General features: G+C 36.4%; 4 protein-coding genes across 7 annotated transcripts; 3 read left to right on the top strand and 1 right to left on the bottom strand.

Moving 5' to 3' along the window:
- The first annotated feature begins 1,933 nt into the window (after positions 1-1,933).
- Positions 1,934-2,885, top strand: LOC140803650 (serine/threonine-protein phosphatase 7 long form homolog). The gene is made up of 2 exons (XM_073159555.1): positions 1,934-2,692; positions 2,769-2,885. The coding sequence occupies exons 1-2, from the start codon at positions 1,934-1,936 to the stop codon at positions 2,883-2,885; spliced, it is 876 nt and encodes a 291-aa protein (XP_073015656.1).
- A 3,637-nt stretch (positions 2,886-6,522) lies between these two features.
- LOC140826999 (uncharacterized) lies at positions 6,523-10,437 on the top strand. Its single transcript, XM_073189570.1, has 14 exons — positions 6,523-6,746; positions 6,828-6,939; positions 7,023-7,132; positions 7,783-7,905; positions 8,048-8,247; positions 8,817-8,892; positions 8,985-9,071; positions 9,179-9,259; positions 9,371-9,403; positions 9,566-9,619; positions 9,703-9,744; positions 9,916-9,994; positions 10,099-10,169; positions 10,254-10,437. Exons 1-14 carry the CDS (start codon positions 6,582-6,584, stop codon positions 10,320-10,322), a joined length of 1,302 nt encoding a protein of 433 aa, XP_073045671.1. The 5' UTR covers positions 6,523-6,581; the 3' UTR covers positions 10,323-10,437.
- On the bottom strand, positions 10,436-14,167 carry LOC140826974 (uncharacterized). 4 transcript variants are annotated; one of them, XM_073189549.1, is made up of 14 exons: positions 13,851-14,165; positions 13,659-13,770; positions 13,453-13,565; positions 13,256-13,378; positions 12,962-13,167; positions 12,813-12,888; positions 12,183-12,269; positions 12,017-12,097; positions 11,783-11,815; positions 11,542-11,595; positions 11,317-11,358; positions 11,083-11,161; positions 10,853-10,928; positions 10,436-10,774 (listed from the first exon to the last, which is right to left on the bottom strand). In XM_073189549.1, the coding sequence occupies exons 1-14, from the start codon at positions 14,016-14,018 to the stop codon at positions 10,771-10,773; spliced, it is 1,254 nt and encodes a 417-aa protein (XP_073045650.1). In that variant the 5' UTR covers positions 14,019-14,165; the 3' UTR covers positions 10,436-10,770. The 4 variants fall into 4 exon arrangements, with proteins under 4 accessions (XP_073045650.1, XP_073045644.1, XP_073045662.1 ...); XM_073189543.1 differs by having other exon boundaries at positions 10,858-10,928; positions 13,851-14,163; XM_073189561.1 differs by lacking the exon at positions 11,083-11,161 and having other exon boundaries at positions 13,851-14,167.
- A 9,757-nt stretch (positions 14,168-23,924) lies between these two features.
- On the top strand, positions 23,925-25,202 carry LOC140803626 (uncharacterized). Its single transcript, XM_073159534.1, has one exon. The coding sequence runs from the start codon at positions 23,925-23,927 to the stop codon at positions 25,200-25,202; it is 1,278 nt and encodes a 425-aa protein (XP_073015635.1).
- The last annotated feature ends 1,677 nt before the right edge of the window (positions 25,203-26,879 follow it).

The following is a 26,879-nucleotide window of genomic DNA, read 5'->3' as shown; positions in this document are numbered from 1 at the left end:
TCCATTTTGGGCATTTCGATCATCTGTGGAGCACCATCAATGATGACAAGTGCAGCATTTATTTTCAAAATTTTCATCGGGCCATCTATGATGACAAACCACGTATGCAGCTAAATGAGTCTGCATTCTAATATGTCAATAATAAAAAATTTTCTTGAAGGACATCATGATTTTCTAAGTGAGGTCATTTGATTGAATAATGTTCAGAGATAAGAATTAACTTTCTCTGATACCACTTGTTATGATAAGAGATTAATTTAGAGGGGCTTGAATAAATAATCTCAATAATTTGCAAATATTTCGGTTGGGTTAGCAATACTAAAATGAAATTCTTGTTAGTTGAGTCCTCAAAAAGTCAACATTAAAAACTACGAAAATAGACTAACCGAAAAAATTTGAAAAAAATGGCTGATATAAAAAATCAGTCAACTCATCAAATAGAAAGTAAATGCAGGTAGACTGAAATGTAAATTTGCACGTTTGTTATGGATATTCAGACACTGTGATACTCTTAAATCGCCTCTTCTTCCTTATGGAAAGATTGCACTAACAGACTTTGGTAAAGACAAACAGTTTGAAATCACTTACTTCAGTAAGACTTTTGGTAAAGACAAAAGCTTTGATCTGTTTGGCTCACATAAAGCCTTTTCAAGAAGAGATTCGGAGACCTTTAAAAGCTTTTCTAACATATCTATTCATAGGATTCTTATACAACAACGATCATATTTTAAAATTATATATTTGTTTCCAAATACAGATGTCGTTACTGTCATGTGATCGTCTTTTCTGACATATCATATATTTCTGGTAGTGCACATGAATTTTGATATTTTGTTGTGAATTAATGACTGTTAGTACATAAAATTTCATCTGATATTTCAGTTGTATTATGATTTTTAGTCACTGAGTATACCGATAATCTTCAGAAAATGTTTGAATTTGGTCTGACTGGTCGATTGAAATAAATTGCTATCAGTTGGGCTCCATCAGTTGTCATTTGATAAGTTTGTCTATCGGTATTTTTTTTCTCCTTTAAATAATGCACTATCAGTTTGTCACGGTAGCCAGTTGGACTCTGATTAATTTAGAAAACTTTTGCTCATGAATATAAGTGTTTTCTTTTTAAATTCAGTTTAGATAGGTTTTGTAATTATCCATTGAAATCAAAACCTTTATCAAATCACCAAAACTCAAAAGTTTTAACTTAGTCATTGAAGAATTTTTAGCTTGGTGGAGCCAAATACATATCACAAGCATTCTTAGAGAGGGAAACTCGAATGATCAAAAGTTTGAGTGAAGTAACACAAGACCCCATACTAATCTAGTCTCGAGGTCTCTGCGTTTGGATCTCGAATGATTTGTATTTAAAAAAATATTTCAATTAATCCAATTTTTTACGAATTTGAAATCTATTACATAGAAAACTAAAACTAATGGAATATCTTATGAATCGGGATGAATTTAAAACTTGGATTTTCAAGTTTTTTAAAAGCCTTTGACTGAAAATTGAAAATTCTACGGTCCAAATTGCATGCAAGTCCTACGGATTCAATGAACTTTTCGAGACATAGAACACTAATATAAATTTAAGGCGGCTTTACTTTTTTATAAATTTAAGGCGGCTTTGCTTTTTTACTTTATTTTATTTTAAAAAATCAGGGGTTTTTATTAAAAATAATTTAAATTTAATTTTTTGAAAAATAATTTTAAAAAAAAAATTCTTTCAAAACTACCTCAATCCGCTTATGGGAAGCGCGGACGCTGCCTATGTGGCCACGTGGTTCGCACTGATTCGTCCTAGCGATTCTTATCTTCCTCCTCCTCTTCTTTCCTCCATTTATTTTTCTCCTCTCTTTCTCTCGTTCATGAATTTTTCATTTCCTCGTCACAAATTTTTTTGACGAAGTTGAGAAGATCTACGGCATTTTTCGAAATGGCAGATAATAGAAATCCAGAAGATCTTAGTGTCCTCTATTTACAAGCGACCCATATGTCATCAAGAGTATCTTCGTTAACCGTTGATGATATTATCAAAGTGAAAAGGTTAGACAATTTGATTTGGAAGTTATATACTGATAATTACTTACACAGGCGTGTATTGTCATATTTAAATCATATGGGTTTTTATGGAGTTTTAGAATGTGGCTCGCAAGTTATTGATAATCATTTGATTACTGCGCTTGTTGAACGTTGGAGACGTGAGACACACACGTTTCATTTTCCATGTGGTGAAGCAACAGTTACATTACAAGATGTTTCAATAATTTGGGGTCTGACAATTGATGGTGAAGCAGTAACCGGAGTAGACGTGTCGCATAAAGTTGAGGAATGTAAACACATATGTTTGGATATGTTGGGATTTTTGCCAGCATCAAAATTTTTGAAAGGTGGTCATCTGTCTATGACAGCATTACATGATCATTGTATATCTAACCTTGTCAATGATGAAACTTCAGAGGAAGATGTTGTGAAATTTACTCGTTGTGTTGCGTTAATGATTATTGGAGGAATAATGTTCCCTGATTATCAAGGAGGGTCAGCTAGACTAATATTTTTGCAACTGTTACGAGATGTTGATAACGTGAAGTCTTATAGTTGGGGTAGTGCAGTTTTAGCATTTCTATATCGTGAGTTGTGTAACGCGACACGTATAGAGAAGAATACAATGGCTGGACCTTTATATATCCTGCAGGTATCATTAATGTGATATGATGATTTAACACGATATTTTGGTTATATTTGTTAATTTTTTTTATTATTACAAGCAGATATGGGCATGGAGCATGATTAAATGTGTTAATCCCGATCGAGATGGGTTAACATTAGTTGCACCTCCCGTTGATCCGGATGCTTTAATTCCAGTTTCTCCATATGGTGCACGATAATATTTAAAAATTATTGTTGTAAATATCATATTTATCTTGTATATTTTCTTGATATGTAACCGAAGTTGCAACCGAAGCAGTTTGCTCACGTACAGCATATTTTGCAACACGATGTTCACTAGATTTTCTCGCCCACTTGTCATACTTTCGACACGCATAATCTGACCACAGCTGATTTTCCTGAACCATTCGACCACCTCTAGTCACACGTTCAATAAAATATTGTACGCACCTATGAAGTGTCAAGTGTACTATGGCAGATATAGGAAGTCTACGAGCACCCTTCAACACACTATTTAAACACTCCGACATATTGGTTGTCATCACCCCACGACGCCAACCACCATTATGTGCCAAACTCCATTTTTCTTTCTCAATTCCAGCCAAATATCGGTGCGCCAAAATGTTTTTTTGCTTGATTGCCTCCATTATTGATTCAAACTTACAAATTTGATTCTGTGTGCCTGCCGCCCAGCATAAGTCTTTCAGATGCACGTCTTTAAATTTAGCGTTGAAGTTTGAACACACGTGTCTCAAACAAAAACGATGTACACCGTGTAGAGGTTGAAAATATGGTAGATCTGCAGTTGCGCGCACGATTCCCTTATGTCTATCAGAAATAAGACACACGCCATTTTAACCACGAACAACATGTCTTCCTAGATTCTCCAAGAACCATTTCCAAGAATCTGTTGTTTCTTCGTCCACAATAGCAAATGCTAGCGGTAGAACCTGATTGTTCGCATCCAGAGTGACACCGATCAACATTTTGTGCTTGTATTTGGTATACAAGTATGTACCATCAACACTAATTATTTTCCGACAATGCCGAAACCATCAACACACGGCCTAAATGCCCAGAAAACATAGTTCAGGGTCTTACTCATTTCATTGTTGGCTCTGAGATGATTCCACTCCACAACTGTTCCCGGATTGTATTTGGACAAAGCACACATATATTTCGGAAGTAATTGAACCGAGCTCTCCCATGTACCATAAGCAATTTCCATAGCACGTTTCAAACTTCACCATGCCTTCAGGTACGAGATTTGATAACCATATTTATCTTTCACATTTTCGATGATATACTTAATCTCGTACGAAGGATCACAACGAACAACTCCCAATAGCGTATGTGCCACCATCTCACTGTTCAAATTCTTATGGTCTATACCAACAGAGGTAGATATACATGTATGAGGCCCGCTATATTTTGTTATTTTCCAATAACCAGTCTTGGCCTTCAATGAAGCGCGAAGTCCCCATCAACAAATGACCGTAGAAGAATTATTTTTACAACGTAACTTCAACAAACTGCGTGTGCTATCCACGACATGGTACTCACGCCTGACAACTCTGACTGAATAATCCTTCACAGATGCAATAAGATCATTCTTATCTTTAAATATCATGTTGACGCATAATTCACCTCTATCCGGATTATAATAGCTTGATTGCACTCCACAAGGAACATCGACAGAATCAGGATGCTCTTCCCCAAAAAATTTATTGAAAAATGATGGCATTTCAGAAGTGTTTGACAGAAATGGTACGGTCTGCCTCTGCAATGTGTCACGTGTTGGTTGTCGAGATGATGTCCCCTCATCAGGATTCGTAAAAATATTCACTTCATCATCAACATTCACATCGTCTTCTTCAGACTCGCTGTATGATATATCGGGTTCAGAATCAGTCCTCCAAATATAATCATTATTGGCCTCATCCGGACGACGAGCACTCGTATCTAATGTTGGATTCGGCCAATATGGAACATTATTTTGTTCCGACGAGACATTTATAAATTGATCCCAAGGCCCACTTACATCATCGAAACTCATATTACCGAGTCCTTCAGTAACCTGTGGAATATAAGATTCTTGTTCCTGGAAACCACCATATGTAGACGTACCGGGTTGGTTATAAAAACCTGAATCAGATGCATGTGGAACGTACGATTCAGGATCATCAAATCCAACATTATTCTCAATTAAATTTGCTTCCACGTACAGATGCAAAACATGCATATTGTCACATTGCATTATAAACTGTAAAACATCGTCATCAACGAGATTGACTTGAATTTCATGCAAAGATGCTCTCTCCATGAATGAATACTTGGTTGACATCTTCAAAACAAAATTCGCTGGATCGATTGCTAACATTTTATGCACAACTTCAACTAACTCCATCAAATTAATGGATCGTGATACTCGTATCGGTCTAACAAATGGAATGCTATATTCAATCGATTCACTATCGCTAACTATATGACCACCAAAATATAAGAGTACGTCGATGTTAGACATTTTTTCGCTGAAATTGGAGAAAAAAATCAAAGAGAAGTGAGGGAAATTTTAAGAGAATTGATAACTGATTCATTCGAAAAATTGTCAATTATATAGAAATCGTTTTTCGATTATTGGTCTTCACGTGAATTTTTCAGAGCCTCGTTTTCTCAGCTTTCACGTGAATTGTTCAGGAATCTTTCGTACATAATAAAGAGATAAGAAACGAGTGGAGAAGAAAAATCGTGGAGCAGACCCTGCCACGTAGGAGCGTCCGCTCTTCCATGAGCGGATCGAGGTAGTTTTGAAAGAAATTTTTTTAAAATTATTTTTGAAAAAAAAATTAAAATTAAAATTATTTTTAATAAAAACCCTAATTTTAGACGTGATAAACTAATGCACGTTTATCCAATGAAAATTACTAGAAAGACATATATAAAATAATCATAAAAAAATCTAGATTTTTATTAATATTTTCAAATGTAGAAATAGATAAATAATTTTTTTTTATAAAGATATCAAGATTTTATAATGACTTTGTAAGAAACATATATTATTAAATTTAGATTATGATATGACATAAAATTAGAGCTAAATGGAGTTGTAAGTATGGTGTTAGGTGGGGAATATGCATGGAAGAGCACGTGCATTCTGTTTTTCATCTTCCTAAAATCATTTCAGTCTCGTTGATATCGACATATATGTCGTTTTTCATACACGACATTTTATAATATTAAAAAAAACACTTTAGCTCAAGAATTACTTAGATCATGATTTTGCACTAATATTTACCTAGAATCGAGTGTTCTTGTTTTCTTAAATATTACAATCCACCGTCAAAATATAACTCAAATCTTTTTAAATAATTGATCCGATATTTGGAAAATATACTAGTATTTTTTAAACAAGAAGAATGATATTATTCATATCAAATTTGAATATGAGTAGGTCTTTTTTGAGTTGGTATCATCATTTTATCATAAAAAAATATTATTTTTGATATAAAAACTATAGTAAGTCTCTTATGAGACGGTCTCACGAATATTTATTTGTGAGACTTGTCAACCATATCGATATTCACAATAAAAAGTAATAATCTTAACATAAAAAATAATACTTTTTCATGGATGACCCAAATAAGATAGCTGTCTCACAAAATACGACCCGTGAAATCGTCTCTCATAATTTTTTTACTTAAATTTTTTTTTTTAATAAATTTGATCGATCTGTCTTACGGGTTGTGGACGAATTTTGTGATCAAATAATTACAGTTTAGCACCAATTATCGTACAAATCGAGTCCATATGAAACAAGCACGTAAAGTCATACATAATTATTCATTTTTTTAAATAAAAAATGTGTTATTAAACTAGAAATTCTGAGAGCTCAAAATTTGAGGCTGGGGAAAAACATGGAAAATTGGCGGAGACTGAGCCACCTTTTTGTGACGATGTTTCTGTCGAATTTCGCCGAATTAATTGGAGGTCCTGCGCTCCCCGACGTTTCCATTGCCGCGCTTTGCCCCGGAAAAGATGAATGCTCTCAAGCCATTTACCTCACCGGCTTCCAACAGGCGGTAATTAAACTGACCAATATTCTGTTTTTTTTTTTTGAAGTTCCCATCGGATTCTCATCACATTTCTGTTACAATTACTAGGTTTCAGGATTAGGATCTGTGATAGTGACCCCGCTGCTTGGGAATCTCTCTGATGCTTATAGTAGGAAAGCTTTGCTGGCAATCCCTCTTTTCCTTGCTATTATACCCAACGGTGTGTATGTAACAGTACAAGTGTTCTTTTTTTCACCGATGATGCGTTTCTTGGGTTATATTTGGCCATATTAATATGTGCAGTTGTGTTGGCCTCGAAGAGGGAAAAGAGCTTCCTTTACGCATACTATGCCATTAGGACTATAACTGCCATGTTTACCCAAAGTGGCGTGTGCCTTGCTCTCGCTTATGCGGTAACTTCATCTTACTTTCGTAATAATTCTCTGGTTTGGCGCTATAAATTCCACTATATGCAATTGATCACTTTCCCATTTTATTTATTTATTTATTAAACTCCGAGACTTGCCAAGAAAAAGAAATGACACTGCTGTGGGCTGTAACAAGAGAGGAGTGCCTTTAGTTCATTTGCTAAGTTTACTACTGTAATTGATATCCTAGCAAAAAAGTATGTGTCAGAGTATCTAGTGGAATTCCTTCAAATTTAGCTAAATGTTTTTAATTTGGTATTGTGGCAGACCATACCAAAAGCATTCAACTTATTATTTGTCGGCCAGAGATGTACATAATTTTTTACTGGAAAAATCCTCTATCAACTCGTGCTTGTTATGAATTTTGTGAAATTGGAAAATGCCGGGACGAGAATCAGTGATATAAATGGTGCAAAGTGAGAGTCTGATAAGCTAGCTTCTCGCTGAAATATCGGCAGTAAATTGTTATGCTCGTTCAAATTTGACTAGAGGTCCATTTTTATTGCATTAGCTTGTTCTACTAGAGCGGATTGCGGGTTATTACTTGAGTTACTGTAATTCGATTCAAGAGATATTAATGTTAGTTGGGAAGATATTCCATGTTTAAGTTCGGCCATATGGGGTATGTTCTCCAGGCAGACAATGTATCAGCAGGGAATCGTGTCTCTGCATTTGGACTTCTCTCCGGTGTGATGTTCTCTGCATATGTTGGCGGTACTTTAGCTGCTCGCCTGCTCTCCACAATTCAGATATTTCAGGTCTTTCCCTGATCAGTTCAGAAAACATTAAATTTTCTTTGATTAGCCTAGTCCCCAGGGTGTCGGTTTACTTTTCAGCAAAGGCCAATTTTAGAAATTTTTTATTCTTTACAAGTCAGTGATCTGTGATCCAATTCATTAGGTTGCAGCAGTTGCAGCTATTGCTGCAGCAATTTACATGACAGTTTTTCTTGCGGATACAAAACTCCCCTCTGATGCTTTGGAACAGCCAATTTTGAAGGAAATAGAAAGCAATGAAGACAGTGTCAAAGCGTTGGAGAAGATGGACTTCAGTAGGAAAATTCCATCACCAAAGGATATATTTTGTTTGCTAAAAAGCCGGTATAATGCTTGAATTTTTTGGAAACTTAATATTTTCCTATAATTGTATTTTTCTCTCTTCTGGTCATGATCATCCTAGGAATCTTCCAGAATAAATGAACTCGATGCAGACTATACTGCATGCACAATAAGAAGATAATAGCTGTTTAAAAATTGTTTTGTTGCTAGTATATTTGGAGCAGATAAATAGAGGTTTTAGGAATGAAGAACAGTAACTCACAAATTCCAAAACTTTCCCGATGCCTAAGTAAATCAGGGCATTTGTGTCTCCTCTGATCATATTGGTTTGCTTTATAACCTACTACATTGAAGAAAAATCTTCTGATCTCGTTTGGAAATGAAACTTTAATGGATCATTATGTTGACATGACATGTAATTTGTTATGAAAATTACAGTGTCAGACTAAAAATTTTCTACAGGTGAATGGTGGCACTTCAAGTCTCTGATTGCCCAGCAGTTTCTTTAACATGACATGCACTAAAAAGCTTTTAAGCTTACATAGAGATCAAAAATTGACCAGGCCCCCTTTCTTCTCCGTTTACTGAATGACTTGATCCTCGTGTTGCAGCTTTACTTTTTCATTAGCAGCATTTGTTGCTTTCTTCTATAGCCTTGCAGAGGGTGGACTTCAAACTTGCTTACTGGTATCCTATGTTCCTTTTTCCATTTGATTGGTGGGTGTTTAGCGAGCAAGTTTCTCAACGTGCTCACTTTATTATTTATCCATCATCTGCAGTATTTCCTAAAGGCACGCTTCCACTTCGGGAAAGATCAATTTGCAGACCTTTTACTTATTGCATACATTGGAGCAGCCCTATCAAATGTATTTTCTGTCCCATTAGCTATTTTCCTTCTTCTAATGCTATTTGTAGCTTTTTTTTTTACTTAATTGTGGCCTCTACTCCATACTAAAATGAAAAACTTGTTCAGATGATCTTCATGCCTATATTTGGTCCTGCAATTGGAGAGGAGACATTGCTATCTATAGCACTTTTTGCCGGATTCTTAAATGTGTGTGTTGTTCAGTCACCTTTCATACATAAAACCGTTGCTTATACTGTTATACATGAAGATATTGATGTATCAGTTACATTATTAAAAATTGGTTCTGGTTTGGTGCAGATGTTCTTTGACAGCATTGCATGGGCAACTTGGGTATCCTCTTTAATATTCAATGATTATCATGCACTTGAAACTCTACTTGGGAGTGCAAATGAAAATCCTTATATCTTGTGCTGCTTGTGCAAGTGCCAAGTCAGTGAAGGAATACACAGTAAACAAAATCTTTTTTTTTTCCCTTCAAAATTTGTGTTTTAGGTACCCTACGCTGCTGCCTTGATGGGTCTATTCCTCTTTTTGTCGAGCCCAATTGTGAGTTCACTATAGCCAAAATTAAGTTCTGTTCGGTTTTGGTTACTATTTGTTGATATGTGGTTCGCTTCTGAGCTATACAGGTAAGAAGCATAGTTTCAAAACAAGTTGGACCCAACCAACAGGTGTGCATGCTATATTGTAGTTGAAATCATGGGAGATGATCGTCAATGCCTTAATGCCTTGTGGGATGTGATTCTATAATGGTCATCCAAATCTTAGATTTTTCTGTGCTGACATTTTATGGAATGATTTTATCGTTAACTACTCGCTTCTATTGCCTCTTCGGTTTGTAGGGGCTTGCTCAAGGATGCATTTTGGGCATCACATCGTTAGCAAATCTGATCTCCCCGTTAATTTACAGCCCTTTGTCAGGTGATACGAAATTTTATTCTCTTACATTTAGGGACAGGACATGGCATGTTAAGTATGATATTTGATATGCATCACTCAACCTTTGAACAATATCTTTGTCACAGCTTTATTTTTGTCTGAGAAGGCTCCATTCGACTTCCAAGGTTTCAGTATCCTTTGTGTTGGATTTGCTTGGGTAGGAACAACTTGTCACACACAGCATATGCTCCAAATGACTAATGTTGGTTAATCTGATCTAAGTATATATAATCTTGTGCAGCTTGCTGGTTTCTTTCTGAGTATACTAATAAAGGTATATCCCTCATCAAGAAACAGAGAGTTAGCCTGAATCTATCTGATGTCTGAAAATTAATATAAAAAATGTCATAATTCCATGGAATATAGTGAGAAAATTTAGAAGGCCGTAAGCTTCATTCTTAATAATTTGTAAAACTCAATCGATCTGTTTGAGAACAAATATGTTATTATGATAGTTCTTAATGAGATTACCGCGGCCAACATTCAACGTTATTCAAGAAAATTCCAAAAGAATTCAACAAATTCTAGTATAATTAATTACTACTCTCCATTATTTAACAAGTAATCTCATGATAATTAATAAGTAGTAAGTTCTCTATAATTTGAGGGAAACTTGACGTACAAGTGCTATATTTCACAATAAAATTTAATTTGAACACAAATTCGATTTACGCCAGTACTACACAATTCTGCTTGCTAACTCAGTTCTCTTGAGGAACTGGGAATGAGTTTTATGATCATACTCAGAATGAAAGCCATCAGCTGCCAATGGTTGATATAAACAGTGATCAGCATTTTTATTTTATTTTTTTTATATTAAATCACAAGGATGAAATGAACCTTACATAACAAAGTCCAATGCACAGCACACAGAACCCAGAGAAATGAAAGGGTGGTTCCTCAGACAGAAATAAAGCTGCCAAAAGAGAAAAAAAAATGTTCATTTCTAAACTTTTTTCAAAGAACATTTTGTTTGTTTTGTCTACTTACATAAAGTTCGATAAAGAATCAGATATTATTGGAGAAACAATAGAAAATAACAGAGTCATGGTTTAAATCTTTGAAATTACCAGACAAAGGACTAAAAATTAAAGGAGAAGCGACGTTGGCCAATGATGTTATGCCCATCATACATCCTTGTGCAATCCCCTGATACATTCGCATTAATACAAAATAATTGGTTCATCAATTTTCGTTTTATTTTATGTAATAAGCTCGCAATGACTTCATTACAAAATAGACTACTGGTTATCCAGAAGCGCAGATATACATATAAATATACTTTGCACATAATTTTAACACACCTGTTCACTAAGCCCAACTTGTTTTGAAGCAATGCTCCTTGCCTGTTGTATTCGACATCAAATAATTTTCTTTTTCCAAATAAATATATATATATATATATATATATATATATATATATATATATATATATATATATATATATATATATATATATATATATATATGCTCCTTGCCTGTTGTAACTCGACTAATTAAACTAATATTCCGAAGAAAAAACAACTCACACATGAGGACCATATAGCAAAGAATATCCCCAAGGATGCAGCTGCATAAGGTACCTGCATGCATATATAATCAGCTAAAAGTCATGCATGCATGCAAAAGTATTTTTTTTAAACAATGTAAAGTAGTATATAATTTGTTATATTTGGGGCAGCACCATATATATATATATATATATATATATATATATATATATATATATATATATATATATATATATATATAACATATTAAAGACCTCACCCATGGTGCCCATGATAGGCTATTGAGCAGCATCTGCAAAAATATATATAATATAATTAAGAATAAAATAAAAAAAAACAAATAGATATTTTCCTTACTACTGATCATAAAGCTTACTCATAAGGAGAATTAATCACCTTGTGTTGGTTGGAATTTGATCACACACACACACACACACACACACACATATATTTATATAAAAGGTTGTATGTAAAGTAAAATAACATAACATACATTTAAGAACGCAATGAACAATGCGAAAGAAAGCAATGTAATATCTCCAAAAAGAGGTCCCAACTTAGGCATGAAGACCACCTGCATTGCCACATTAAAATTCTTAAATATTCATAAAGAAAATTGATTAAATTAATTGTTAATATATATATAGATAGATAGATACATTTGATAGCGCTGCCCCGATGTTGATAATCATGAAAATGACTGCAAACTGGTCTTTGTTGAAACCGAACCGGGCTTTCAAAAAATACTGCATAAATTTAATGATTAAAACAAATGATGAAATAATTGGTTTTTCCCTCTCAAACTAAAAACATCTTCAAAGTTAACTTTGACTAATATCCTAAATTAAAAGAAAATATTTTATTGAAACCCAAATATAGCTTTAATTTTCTAAATATTTTGTTTTAGGGAATAATAAATTAGATATTTTTATTATAGAAGATATATAATTTTATGTGTCCCCGTCCCCCGATCCAAGTTAGCTAGGGGGGGACCTCCTGATCAATTCATCCTACGTACAAAATATGAAAAAGATGTCCTCAAGCGAACGAAATTTATATTATAGATATATTGTATCGCAATCGAGAAAGAAAATTGAGTCGATTCCAAGATAAGACGGTCTCCTTTTTCGTTATTTTCCCATGCTTTAGAACTATATATATATATATATATATATATATATATATATATATATATATATATATATATATATATATATATATATATATATATCCAAAGAAGTTGATGTTTTAGAGAAAGAGAAGTTTGTGAGATGAGAGGGGATCGATACCGGTAAGAAAGTTAGAGCTCCGGCTTCAGCAAGGTCGCCCAACAATGTAACAGATGCAGCTAGTGCAAATGTAATGCTGTAAAATCTTGCTAGCTAGTTAGTGTAAATTATTATAGAATATAAAACTAGTGGGAATATAAGTAATTAACCTTGTGTTGAACAAACGAAATATATCCTTTGGCGATGGAGTTCCAAGAAACCCTACATTATTACAACTTTCTGTGCTTTCCTCCAACGTCAAAGGAGTATCGATGATATTATCATCATGACTACTGCTACTACCACATCTGTTGCTCGAATCCTTGACAAGTATTCTCATGTAAACCAATGCCAGAATGGATACAAATGCCCCAACCTGCGTATTAATATTTCATTTCTTTGTATATATAATTGTCTGGACAGATTAAACTAATGCTGTATAATTGAATTTAAGCATGCAGGACCTGAAATATTTGAGAAGTGGAGAGCAAGCGAGCGCTTAAGTTACCAAGAACACTTGCACAGGACAGAACTCCGTACAGAACTGAAAACACTGCCACGCGCTTCTCTTCCGACACACTCTCTGCCTGCAGCCATGCACGTTCAAGTTATATATATAACAACAGCTAATTGCATATCAAATTTTGGGTATTTAAGTTACCAAGGAACCAAAAGAAAGGCATAAAACACCCCCATCTGTAACCATGGCAGTCAAAGTCTTGAATGCGTAGTATGCATAAACCCAATTCTTCGTTCTCTTCAATGCCAAGATTACTGTTTATTTATATGCATTCATTGCCATAAATTACGGGATTTTTCATTAAGTTCTTCAAGCAATAAAAAGCCAGCAAAACAACATATATATACCTAGCGGCATAATAGCAAGAGACATCGGAATTGCGAGTAACTTTTTCATGCCGTAAGAATCCGAAAGATTACCCAGAAGTGGCATCATCACCACAGAACCTAACCCTGAAATCTGCTAAAGACATAAAAAAAAGCCAAAAGTGTATATATGAATCATACGATCATCATATATCAATATATATGAATACGTACAGCCTGCTGGAAACCGGTGAGGTAAATGGCGAGAGAGCACTCATCTCTACCGCCACACACTGCGCCGACGGTGACATCTGCGATGGTGGGAATGACCATATATTGTTGGAAACTGAACAGGAACACAGTCACAAATAGGTGGCTCAGTCTTGCGCACTCACCCTCCATCTGTTTAATGTTGTCTCCGTGTCTGTGTCGTGGGAGTGGTGAGGGTTGTTTAATCTCCTAACACTCAACAAACCCTACCTCTAACTTCCCTCTCACTCAAAATTTTAAAAGTTTCATCATGGTCCATAAGGAAAAAAAAGATTATTAAAAGCCGAAAAGACTTGTTTGTTTCTGTTTTTCATGGTCTAACTTCTATAAATAACAAAAATAAATTTAAAATTCATCGTTTCAAACACAAACTAAACAGTGATCTTTGTCACCCGTGGATGAGTTGTTATACTAAATTTCTTGAAATTAATTCGGGTAAATGAGACTAATTAGATAGATATTGGGAAGGTGAAAAGTTATACTTCACGTTGGAAAAAAAAAGGGTTATAATTTTAATCAATCAATGTTCCATTATGAATTTATTTAGTTATTAAAAATCACACATATTTAATTAAAAGTAATTAAATAATATATAGATACCATCTTTTTCTTATATAGGTAGTCCTCTATTAATGAGATGTTATCCTTAGACGGCTTCAATCATACATGGCGGAGCCAGAAATATGGCTCCGTCCAGGCTAGAATTTTAAATTTTAAAATCTTTTAATATTTTAAATTGATCTACCGGGGCTAATATCATATTATTCTAAAATTTATACAAAATTTATATATAAATTTTTTTAAAAAATTTAGCCCGGGTATATTTACTTGCACCTCCGCCCATGCATACATCCAATGGCGATCATCTGTATCCTCACATGCGAGTTCCATATATAAGGATAAGTGTAGATCATGACCCATATATAAGATAAATGTCCTCACCGGGATGCATCTTTAGGTCACGCGCACTTGGTTCGAAAGATGAAACTATTAATTATTAGTAAATAAGTGATAAAAAAAATGATTGATAAGAAAATGTAATATATATAATATATATGATGACAATATAATATTATGTTTGATATGATTTTTTTAGATTCCATAAATTAAAGATTATTCAATGTTATACCTAAATTACCCTTGAAATATCTTACCGTAATTGATGGAGGAAGAAAGAGTGTTTTGGATCACTTATAAAAAAAAAATATTACTTTTTATTGTAAATATGGATAGTTCTTGAACTGTCTCACGAATAAAAATCCATGAGATCGTCTCGCAAGAGACCTATTAAAATTTTTCGGCATTCATCATACTGACTTCACATTCAATAGCAATGAAAATCGTGATACTCTCAATGAATCATAACATAGTTGGGAAGTTGGCTAAATAATACCAGAGTAGGTATCTTGTGAGACGGTCTCACGGATCTTTTTTCGTGAAACGAGTCAATCATGCTCATATTTACTGTAAAAATCAATACTTTTGACATTAAAAATAATATTTTTTTAAATGTGACCCAAATAGAATATCCGTTTCACAAAATTGATCAGTGAGATTGTCTCAGATGAGTTTTTATAATAATACAAATTAATTTATGAAAGGAAAAATTGGCCATCAAAACTAATAAATGCTGGGAGGTTGGCTAAATCATTATTTTCAAACAATAATTTAATTCCATTCAATCCAGTTTCTCATTTTAACATAGAAATTAGAAAGTCAATTTCACTATTAAGTAACTGGTCTAGTCTCTGCGCCTATTAATGGTGGTTGTTGGAGAGCCCAAACAGACCCGCTAGGTCATCCCTAGATGACCAAGACAAGAGTAGTAAATCAACCATTTAGTTCTCGGGACGGTGCGGCCGTCTTTTACTTGGATTGAATATGATAAAAAAAAATTATTTAATTATTAAAATATTTAAGTTGGATTTAAATAATAATTGAAAAATAATAGTATATTTAATTTGATAAAATAAATTTGTGATTAAGTGATAAATTTCGAATTTAACTTTTTTAAATATTTAACATGAAAAAATAAGATTATGATTTTGTAAGTTGATATATTTTAAATTTAGATTATTTTTAGAAAAACAAAGAACACGAGGGTGTTGTGGTATGGTGCTTTGTATTTGGATTATTTTGAAATCGATAGCCTTCACTACAAAAAAAAAAAAAAACGCTAATTTAGTGACGGTTTTCAAAACACCGTTTGCTAAATTTAGCGACGGTATTGTGAATTTCATCGCTAAATTGAATTTGCCTACGGTTTTAAGACAATCGTGGGCAATATAACGACGGTTTTTTTAAAACCGTGGTAATATTAGAGGCGTTACAATCAATCTATCGCTAAAAATAACGAAGGTTTTAATATTTTGTAGCAATATTATAGTGATATAGTATTAAAACCATTGCACTAATTACATAGCAACGGTTTTTAAATAATTATGTCGCTTACTTGCGATGAAATTTTTTAAATTAAATTTCTTCGCAATTTTAAATTTTGAAAATCGTATTCAAATTTTTAAATCAAAAACCGTCACTAATCACCTATATATACCCTCCTCCCCATTCATTTTTTTAACTTATTTTCGTCCTTTCTCTCTGGAATAGACGAGTTCTTGTCTTTTTCCCCCCAAATTTCATGCTTTTTAATTACTATAATTAGAGTTTTTGTTTAATTTTGCAAATCTGGTTCTCAACTTCAAGTTTCAAAGTCCACACTTCAAACATGTTTTATGCGTGTGTTATATGTGTATATGTAATATAAAACTTTCTTGTCATATATATATTATTGTTAAAATTCATGTGAAATTATATTACTTTATATTAGATTATAATTTATGTATTATTTAATTGAATGTTAGATCTAACTAGTTAAGATAGATAAATGCATATGTTATAGAGTATTTATTTATGTACTTTAATTTGATAATAATTATATAAATTTATATATATATATATATTATAATTATGTGTATTATTTTAAATATATTATTCATGAACTTAATATTTATTCAAATATAATTTAAAATATTATTATATTTTTATTAACATTAGTATTTTTACAATATTTAATTTAACTATTATCAATAATTATTAATATACCTAATGTATATTATTTGTAACAATTTTTTAAAAATAAATTTTATGACAATCAAAATATAATTTTTATATAATTTGATAAATTTAAGTAATATATACTAAATTTGAAAGTTGTTAATAAATATTTATCATGCTAATTTTAAATTTTTAAAAAATTAATTATAAATTCAAATATTATTATATTTATTATTTAAACTACTAATAATATATAGTATTTAATTTAAATTATAATTTTAATTATTAATTCAATACTATGCTTAATTTGTAATATTTTTAAGCAATGTAAATATATGTATATATCTTAAAACTTCAATATTTATTATAAATTAATATCGATCTTATGTATATTATTATTATATACAATTTATTTTGTAGGTAATTAATATATGTTATAAATATTTTTAAAAACAAACCTTCAAATTTAAGTCAAAATCATCAATTCAATTGTCAATTTATTGTAAGCTAAAATGGATAACAACAATAGAACTTAGATGTATCCTAGGTTGGAGAATGAGTTATTATCTCATGAGTATTGTACTGGTGTAGAGTCAACTGTTGTGTTCGCCTCGAGTCATCCAAAATGCTTATTAAAATACGTTGTCGTGCAACCGCAAAAAATTTCCGAGCAAAACTTACTTAGATGATGATGCAGTTAAAGTATACTTGGGACGATATTGATTTGTACCTGATTATTAGGGTTCGCTTGGTTTGTAGGATGTGATAATTGAATGATTAATAATTTGATTGATAAATGTTTGATATGATAGGATATTTAATTGCGAGATATTTAATACCATGTGTGGTGTGAAATTAAGAAGGCGGATAAATTCATGATAAATATACTAATGACCAAAATACCCTTCATCTTAATATTTATTTTATTTGCCAATATCGTTTATCGTCCCACGTAGCATGTTCTCCGAAAAATCAGTCGCCAATTGGAAACCATCTCCCTTTCGTTCGTCCGTGAATATTGAAAGAAGAATTTCAATCCGTGAAGATCGAAAGATGAGAATTCGTTACTCGGGCAAGAAAATGACAAGCTCCGAGCTGAAAACATGTCGATGAGGGAGATGATGAGGAACTCCATCTGCACCAACTGTGGCGGGCCGGCCATTATCTGAGAAATATCCCTTGAAGAGCAACATCTACTAATACAGAATGCTCGATTGAAAGACGAATTAGACCGAGTTTGCACCCTTGCAGGGAAGTTTTTAGGCCGCCCCATTTCATCTTTAGCTGCATCCTTGGGCCTTCCAATGCCCAACTCAAACCTAGAACTCGGAGTAGGAAACAATGACTTCGGAGGCCTAAATGCCCTTCCTCCAGCTCTTCCTTCAGGCCCTCCTCATTTCGGATCGGGGATTTCACCTCCCCTCTCTCTATTGAACAACCTTCTAAACCATCGAATATCACCCCAATTGACAGATCATTGGAGAGATCTGTGTACTTGGAGCTTGCTTTGTCTGCCATGGATGAATTGGTGAAAATGGCCCAAACTGATGAGCCACTTTGGATTAAAAGCTTGGAAGGTGGGGGAGAAAGTACTGAATCATGAAGAGTATTTCATAACATTCACCCTCTCGTAAGAAATTTGGAGACGTAAAGAAGACCCACCTGCAAGTTGGGTATTTACCATCAGGGGTATTTGGTTGATTTCTCTTTTTTGGTGTAGCGGATAGTTTTTATCAGTCTTCAAAGCATGGGATATATTCTCCAACAGAAACAGTTGAATTGTCAAAGAAATAGTCAATGTCAAATCTAAAAAGAAAGCAAACAGAATATTAATAATCAATCCAACATTAATACTACCTACCAAACTGACCCTTACTGTTGGTATTATCATGGAGAGGACTACGTTAGTCCGACATATCAAAACATTAATCTTGATACTCAGTCTTCTTCATACCGTGTTTTGAACGTAGTTAGGGAACTACAAATGATTGTGCATGATGATTATGTTGTGCTCAATAATACTTTTCAAGAAATTTTTAATTTCAAAGAAAATTTTGAGCAAGTTGCATCTGAACCATTGCAGAAAGTGAATACTTATCGAGGTTATTGTGTCAATGGGTTTGTTTTCCACACAGTTAATGATACATCGTACAAGGCCACCGATAATTCAGGGGTTCAAGTTCGCAGTCATTCAAGTCATGGTGAATGTCCCAAATTTTATGGTCAACTCGAAGAGATAATTAAGGTTGAATACTCATATTTGCCACTGAAACAAACCATATTTTTTAAATGTTCTTGGTTAGATACTCATACTAGATTAAGGACAAGCGTACACAAAAAGTATGACATTTTCGATGCGATTTGTATGGGTTCGAATAGGTTTTTCACTAAATTCAAACAAAATTGCTACGTGCGGTTCTTTGAAATAAATTTTTAAATTGTGGTTTTTCAACAAAACTTATGTGATTTCATGTAGTTGGACATTTTTTTCAACAAACAAGAATGATCATCATGTAAAGACAAAAAAAATTAATTATTAATACAAACATCATAGTTGAAACGAGAATAAATTTAATTGACCGTCGGTGAAAAAATTGTGGTAAATTAGATTTTATTTATTGAGTTTAGGTCAAATGTTTATTTTGAAATTTTATCACAATGTACAATATTGGAGATATCAAATCTAATGGAATAAAATTATTAATCTTTAATTCTTCGATACTCTCGTTACTATATGTAAATTTCATTTTTCTCGTTTTTATTATATATGCTTGATGCCCCGGGAAGACCCGGGTCGTAGATACCCGGGTCATTTCGTAGATACCCGGATCATTTCATAGATACCCGGGTCATGGATAGTGCCCGGTCAAAGAATACAGATTGCGTTCCCGTATCAGGAATAATTCGAGGTAATAGAACGGGTCGGAAAAGAGTTTCGGATGACCCGGGACATCTCTTTCCAGGGATATTGAGTACCCGGGTTCTCGGATATCTTCTCGGGAGACATCCCATTCACATCGTCTTGATACAAGTGACGCATTAATTGCGCCGATTTAACAGAGTATACATAGCCGTCCTATTTCTGACAAGATAAATGGCTGCTAAACTAAGGTGGGCTGGATGTGACTAGTATAAGATTTGACATGTCAGAACAAGAAGGTATAATCAGCCACCCTACTGCAATTAATGCATGACGCAAGAAACAAGGTCATCATTACATCATCTATTATAAATATCATTAACTCTCCATTCAGATATTAATTCATACATTAAATACTCTCATTTATTGCTTACTCACTCGTTATCCCCTACACCAATCACATGATCAATCCCTGATTACATTGGTTCTTTTGCTTGAGTACCCTGCTGACTTATGCATCGGAGTGTCCACGCCGGACACCCCTCCGGCACCCATTCACGAGTTCATTTCCTTGTGTGCAGGTTACAGTTGAAGCCATATTACAGAGATATATCTCTTTGCTCTTATTTCCTTCATCATTTTGATAGCTGACCCGGCAGAGTGCCCGACCCGACTCGTCCATTTCGCCCGGGCCGCATCATTGGCGCCATCTGTGGGAAACTTGAGTTTTAAGACGTTGATATGGCCCCCACCAGAAGAGCAAATCAAGATACCTCTCGGATCCCGGGAGAAAACAACACACATATCTCGGGTGCATGTGGCCCGCCACCTAATGGTCCTCCACCTACTTTTACTTTGACAAACGAAAAACTAGCCAGAATTGTAACCAGGGCGGTAGAAGAAGCTTTATCAAAGAAAGAACATCCCCATCACTCTGCCCAACCAGAAGGTGAGCAAGAACAAAGGCAGGGAAATCGAGAAGAAGAGATAAGAGAGGAAGAGAGGGAGTCCTGTGCTGGGTCTAAATCACCCACTGTCGCAGAAGAACTGGAAGAATTGAGAAAGAAAGTAAAGGTATTGGAGGGGCAAGTTGGTTTTAAGAGCAGTTCTCGAGTTGTTAAAGGCTGCCCCTTTGATGATGGCATTGTCCGGGAACCGTTGCCTGGACACTTCAAATCAGCCAAGGTCAAGGATTATGACAGGAGTTCTGACCCCGAAGAGTATCTTGCACGTTTTGAGAATATGACTATGTTACACTGCTATGGAGATCAGATCAAGTGCAAGGTGTTTTTAACCACTCTGGACGATTCTGCACAAAGGTGGTTTGAAGGGTTGGCACCACAGAGTATTCATTGTTTTGAGGATTTTCAAAAAGTTTTCTTGCATCAATTTAGCAGTAGCAAGAAATACAAAAAAACTGCTTTCAGTTTGTTCGAGGTGAAAAAACGACAAGACGAAACTCTCAGAGCATATATCAAAAGGTTCAACCGGGTCGCCTTAGACGTGCCTGCTTGCGCGCCTGAGACAAAAACCACGGCGTTCACGCAAGGACTGCTGGAAGGAGATTTCTTTCGTTCCCTTACCAAGAAACTGCCTGGGGACTTTGAAGATCTTTTATCCCAGGCAGAAAAGTACATTTATATGGAAGAAGCTCAGTACCAGAAGAGAGAAGCTTTGAAAAGAGCCAGAGGAGACCGAGCTGTCAGGCCTGAGGAAAGAAGCAACAAGAGGAATGGTTCCGGGCATCTTTCTTATGTTCCCTTGAGAAGTGTCCAGGATCGAGAAATTCAAGAGTGTAGCTCGGACATGGCTCCAGTTCCCAATACAACAACCCGACCACCTCGACCAGAAAAGAAAGGATATTGCGCTATTCATAAAGAATGCTCCCACAATACAAATGAATGCCGGACCTTGAGGAAAGAATCTAGAAGGCATCCTGAGCAAGAATCTCATCTCTCTCGAGATGAGCCTAGGTCACCTCCCTGGATATCTCGGCGACCTGGACCAAGTGCCACCAAAAGATCGGTGGATATCTCAAGTGGAAGCAGGAGGGTAGAAGGGAGTTCGCGGGAGAAAAGAAATACACAATCAGAAAAGAGAGACCCTTCCCCAAGTAGAGGGGTTATAAAAATGATATCGGGAGGGTCGACGGATGGTGATTCTAACCGGGCCAGAAAAGCAAGGGGTAGAAGAGAATGCTTGGAGGTTGAAGGACTGAGGAGAGACGAACCACTCATAAGCTTGGGGCCAGAGGACCTTAGGGGAGTTAGTTTACCACACAATGATGCTCTTGTCATCCAAGCTCGGGTAGCTATTACGATGTGCTGAGGGTATTCGTCGACAACGGTAGCTCTGTCAATGTTATTTTTAAAGAGGCGCTGGTCCAGATGGATTTGCATGAATATCAATTAGAGGCGGTTGAGACTGCCCTGTTTGGCTTTGCTGGGCATGCGGTCTACCCTGAGGGAGAAATGACTCTGCCCCTAACACTCGGAAGTGGAGACTTGAGAAAGACAGTTATGACAGTCTTCACCATAGTAGATGCACCGTCTTCGTATAACATAATCCTCGGGAGACCGGCCATGAACGAGATGAGGGCTGTGGCCTCCACTTATCACCAAAAAATTAAATTTCCAGTACGAGCACAAGTTGGAGAGGTAAGAGGGGATCAACCTTCCTCTAGGAAATGCTATGGTGAGACAGTCCGAGTAGACCAGAAGAAGGCGAGAAGGGAAGATAAGGGGAAGAAGGTAACTCAAGAAGAGGGAGTGGTGGAAGAAAAGAAAGTACATTCTGTTGCGGAAGATAAGCAGGAGGTGGTTGAGGTAGAGAAAGGAAAAAGCATCCGGGTGGCCCGAGACCTTGAAGCTTCCACCCGGGTAAAACTCCTAACCTGTTTAAAAGCTAATACTTCTGTTTTTGTGTTGTCTCAACAGGAACTTGTAGGAATATCGCCCAAAATAGTCGAGCACAAGTTAAGTATTGTCCCTGGATCCCGACCAGTGAAACAAAATAAAAGGCATTTTGGGCCTGAAAAAGACAAAATCATTGATGAACAGGTGAAGGAAATGCTGAAAGCTGGCCACATCAGGGAGGTCCAATTTCCCACATGGCTCTCTAATGTGGTTCTTGTTCCTAAAGCCACAGGGAAGTGGAGGATCTGTGTGAACTTTCGGGATTTGAACAAAGCTTGCCCAAAAGATTGCTACCCACTGCCCCGGATAGATCAACTGGTAGATTCAACCTCTGGCTTCGAATTATTGAGCTTCATGGATGCCTATCAGGGATATCACCAAATCCCCATGGCCCGGGAAGATCAGGACAAGGTCAGCTTTGTCACTTCCGGGGGTATCTTTTGCTATGTGATCTTGTCCTTTGGGTTAAAAAATGCGGGAGCCACATATCAACGCTTGATGAATCAAGTATTCCAGAAGCAAATCAGTAGAAATATCGAGGTATATGTTGACGATATTTTGATCAAAACTCGAGAGATTTCTTGTTTCATTGATGACTTGGAAGATACTTTTGCTACACTAAGGAAGTATGAGATAAAGCTCAACCCATCCAAGTGTGTGTTTGGGGTCAAAAGCGGAAAATTCTTAGGTTTCATGGTCACGGATCGGGGGATCAAAGTCAATCCGGAGAAAATCAAAGCAGTACTTGACATGCCTTCTCCTCAATCCGTCCGGGAGGTACAGAAGTTAACTGGAAGGATTGCTGCTCTGTCACGATTTATCTCCTGGTCAGCTCACAGAAGCTATCCGTTATTTCAAGTTCTTCGAAAGGCTCATAAATTTGGATGAGATGAAAAATGTGAACAAGCTTTCCAAGACTTGAAGAAGCACCTGGTCGAGTTGCCTGTATTAGTCAAACCCGAGCCAGGAGAAAAATTGTGGATTTATTTGTCCGCTAAAGAGTATGCCGTCAGCTCAGTACTTGTCTGAGAAGAAGGGACAGACCAGAAACCTGTGTATTATGTAAGCCACGCTCTCCGAGGAGCTGAGTTGAAGTATTGCAAGGTGGAGAAGATAGCTCTGGCCCTGGTGGTGACTGCTCGAAAGTTAAGACCATATTTTCTTTCCCATCCAATAGTGGTCCTCACTAATTCTCCACTCGGGAGGATAATGACGCATGCAGAGGTTTCGGGAAGGATGATTAAGTGGACGATAGAGCTCGGGGAGTATGACATTGAGTACAAACCCCGAGCTGCTATAAAAGCCCAAGCCTTAACTGATTTCTTGACAGAGATGATTCAGTCTGCAAAAGAAGAAGTGTGGAGGGTCTTTGTCGATGGTGCTTCAAATCTATCCGGATGTGGACTTGGGGTGGTATTGATTGCCCCCTCGGAAGAAAATATCAAGTTGGCCCTAAGAATTGATTCCCGGGTCACTAATAACGAGACTGAATATGAAGCCGTCTTGTCAGGACTGCAGGCGGCCAGAGAAGTGGGAGCTTCTCGAGTGATTATTTATTCTGACTCACAGTTGATAACACATCATATTAAAGGTGTCTACGAAACCAAAGATGAAAAAATGCTCAAGTACCTAAGACTTATCACAGCCCGAGCTGCCACTCTTACCGATTGGAGTATTGAGCAAATACCCCGAGAAGAAAATAAAGAAGTTGACAATCTCGCCAAATTGGCCGCCTCCATATCCGATAAAAACACCCAGGAAATCATGTGTTTCACCCGGTTGATGCTCTCTGTTGATGAAGAAGAACCTCCACTGCGCATGAACTCATGGATGACTCCTCTTATTGAATATATAGTCCATGGTAAACTCCCAGAAGATCGAGCCCAGGCCACAAAAATCAAGAGGCAAGCCCCCAGGTTCGTTTTTCTGAACAAGGTGTTGTATAGACGATCATATCAAGGCCCATTGCTCAAGTGCATATTAGAAAGTAAGGTAGAATATATCCTCCGGGAAATTCATGAAGGATGTTGTGGTGAACACCTTGGAGGGATGGCCCTGTCCCGAAAAGCCATGTTAGCCGGGTTTTGGTGGCCCCGGATAAATCAAGATGCTGCCCGACTTGTTCGAAGATGTCAAGGTTGTCAGCACCATTCTAATTTCTGTCATCGCCTAGCTGTAAGTTTGCAACCCATCTCTCCATCATGTCCTTTTGATCAATGGGGTCTGGATATCGCAGGTCTCTTCCCCAGAGCCCGAGCACAAAAGAAATTCCTTCTTGTGGCAGTAGACTATTTTTCCAAGTGGGTGGAGGCCGAGCCATTAGCCAGGATTACCGAGGAGGAGATCATGAAATTTCTGTGGAAAAACATTGTTTGTAGATATGAAATCCCGAGGAGATTAATCTCAGATAATGGAAGACAATTCCAAGGAAAAAAGATCACTTCTTGGTGCCTAGAGATGAAGATTATTCAGTCCTTTCCTCAGTAGCCTACCCTCAGGCTAATGGTCAGACTGAAGTAACCAACAGAATCATTGTCCAAGCATTGAAAACGCGACTCCACGGGAAGGGTAAAGACTGGGTGGAAGAACTACCAAGTTTATTGTGGGCATATCGAACTACACCCTGAACCTCCACTCAAGAAACTCCCTACAGCCTAGTCTATGGCAATGAAGCAGTCCTGCCTGTGGAAATTGGACAATCCTCTATTCGGATAGCCTCTTACCCTAGTAATAATGATCAATCGCGAGCTATTGAGCTGGATTTAGTTGAAGAAATGAGAGACCGGGCAGCCATCAGAATAGAAGCCTACCACACTCGGATGATGAAATCTTACAACAAAAGAGTCCGGGAGCGAAATTTCCAAGTCGGGGATCTAGTTATGAAAAAAATAAATTCGGTGGGAGAAACAGGGAAATTAGAGGCAAGATGGGAAGGACCTTTTAAAATCATTCGAAGAGTCAGTTCTGGATCAGCTTATTATCTCGAGGATTCTCAGGGACAGATTCTTAAGAGACCATGGAATGCGTATCATTTGAAAAAATATTATATTTGAAAATTACTTGTATCTCGTCGTTTGATATCAGAGCAAAGAAATTATTCAAAGAAAGTTTCTACAAAGTCCAAGGACCCGTACCTTGGCCCGGGGACCCGTACCCCGGTCATCTACAAAGTCCAAGGACCCGTACCTTGGCCCGGGGATCCATAACCCTGTCATCTACAAAGTCCAAGGACCCGTACTTTGGCTCGGGGACTCGTATCCCGGTCATATACAAAGCCCAAGGACCCATACCCCAGTCATCTACAAAAAGTTCGAAGAACCCTTTTCAGAGCTTGAACATTCACGTCTTGATTATTAAAGAAGCACTTCCCGATTGAAAGTTGATTAGAGTTTACCAAGATGTTGATACTCGGAGTTATCAAATGCGAAGAAAATAAAGAGGATCATTCTCATAAAAAAAAAAAACTACAAGGTGCCTAAAAAGAAGGAGGGGAGAAAATAAGATAGTTCTAATCTACAGGGGGATCCTTCTCCTCATCTTCATCTTTGTCTTCTGGCAAGGACGCAGCAGCCTTCTCCAAGTCAGGGAAATCTTCTCGATCCGCCGGAACAAGGCCAGCTTCTTCGAACTGCTCCAAGCATTTGTTGAAGCCCTGTTCAAAGTAGGGGAAGGCCCTGTCAGCCACCATCTTCTTGAAATCCTTAGACTTCAAAATCCCAACCGTTTGTTCATCATGGGCTTCCTTTATAAGTCGGGCGGCATTTTGGAAGTCTTCGGCCCGGACTCGGAGGTACTCTGCTTCTGCCCTAGCCTTTTGCGTCTCCAACCGGGAAGCCTGTAACTGGGCATAAAAATCTTCAGCCCTTACACGGGAGGATTCTGCCTCTGCCTGAGCCATCTGAGCCCTCTATTTGACAACCTCTAACTGGGCGTTATAAGCCATCCGGGCTTCATCAAGTTTGGCCTTCACCGCATCCACTTGCTGTTTCCAGCGAGTTTCTTCCTGGGTCAAGGCTTGCTCATGAAGCTCCTTCAGTTGGCCCATTTCTTCTTGAAGCTTGTCAAAGCTTCCCGGGCAGAAAGGTTTTGACTGTTGGTCTCCTTGGCCGCAGCTTCCTCGTGCTCATAAGCAGACATAAGCATTTGCAAACCATGCAGATAGGA

This window comes from Primulina eburnea, chromosome 1 (genome assembly GCF_022965805.1).
Source record: "Primulina eburnea isolate SZY01 chromosome 1, ASM2296580v1, whole genome shotgun sequence".
In the NCBI taxonomy this organism is placed as follows: domain Eukaryota; kingdom Viridiplantae; phylum Streptophyta; class Magnoliopsida; order Lamiales; family Gesneriaceae; genus Primulina; species Primulina eburnea.
This window is presented reverse-complemented; position numbering and strand designations above follow the sequence as displayed.

Coding starts and splice junctions, on each gene's coding strand:
- LOC140826999 (XM_073189570.1), top strand. CDS start 6,582: ATGGAAAATTGGCGGAGACTGAGCCACCTTTTTGTGACGATGTTTCTG. Junction 6,747..6,827: donor TCACCGGCTTCCAACAGGCG/GTAATTAAACTG, acceptor TACAATTACTAG/GTTTCAGGATTAGGATCTGT. Junction 8,893..8,984: donor GACTTCAAACTTGCTTACTG/GTATCCTATGTT, acceptor CATCATCTGCAG/TATTTCCTAAAGGCACGCTT.
- LOC140803626 (XM_073159534.1), top strand. CDS start 23,925: ATGACGCATGCAGAGGTTTCGGGAAGGATGATTAAGTGGACGATAGAG.
- LOC140803650 (XM_073159555.1), top strand. CDS start 1,934: ATGGCAGATAATAGAAATCCAGAAGATCTTAGTGTCCTCTATTTACAA. Junction 2,693..2,768: donor GACCTTTATATATCCTGCAG/GTATCATTAATG, acceptor TATTACAAGCAG/ATATGGGCATGGAGCATGAT.
- LOC140826974 (XM_073189543.1), bottom strand. CDS start 14,018: ATGGAGGGTGAGTGCGCAAGACTGAGCCACCTATTTGTGACTGTGTTC. Junction 13,566..13,658: donor TCTTGCTATTATGCCGCTAG/GTATATATATGT, acceptor ATAAATAAACAG/TAATCTTGGCATTGAAGAGA. Junction 11,162..11,316: donor AAGTTGGGCTTAGTGAACAG/GTGTGTTAAAAT, acceptor CGAATGTATCAG/GGGATTGCACAAGGATGTAT.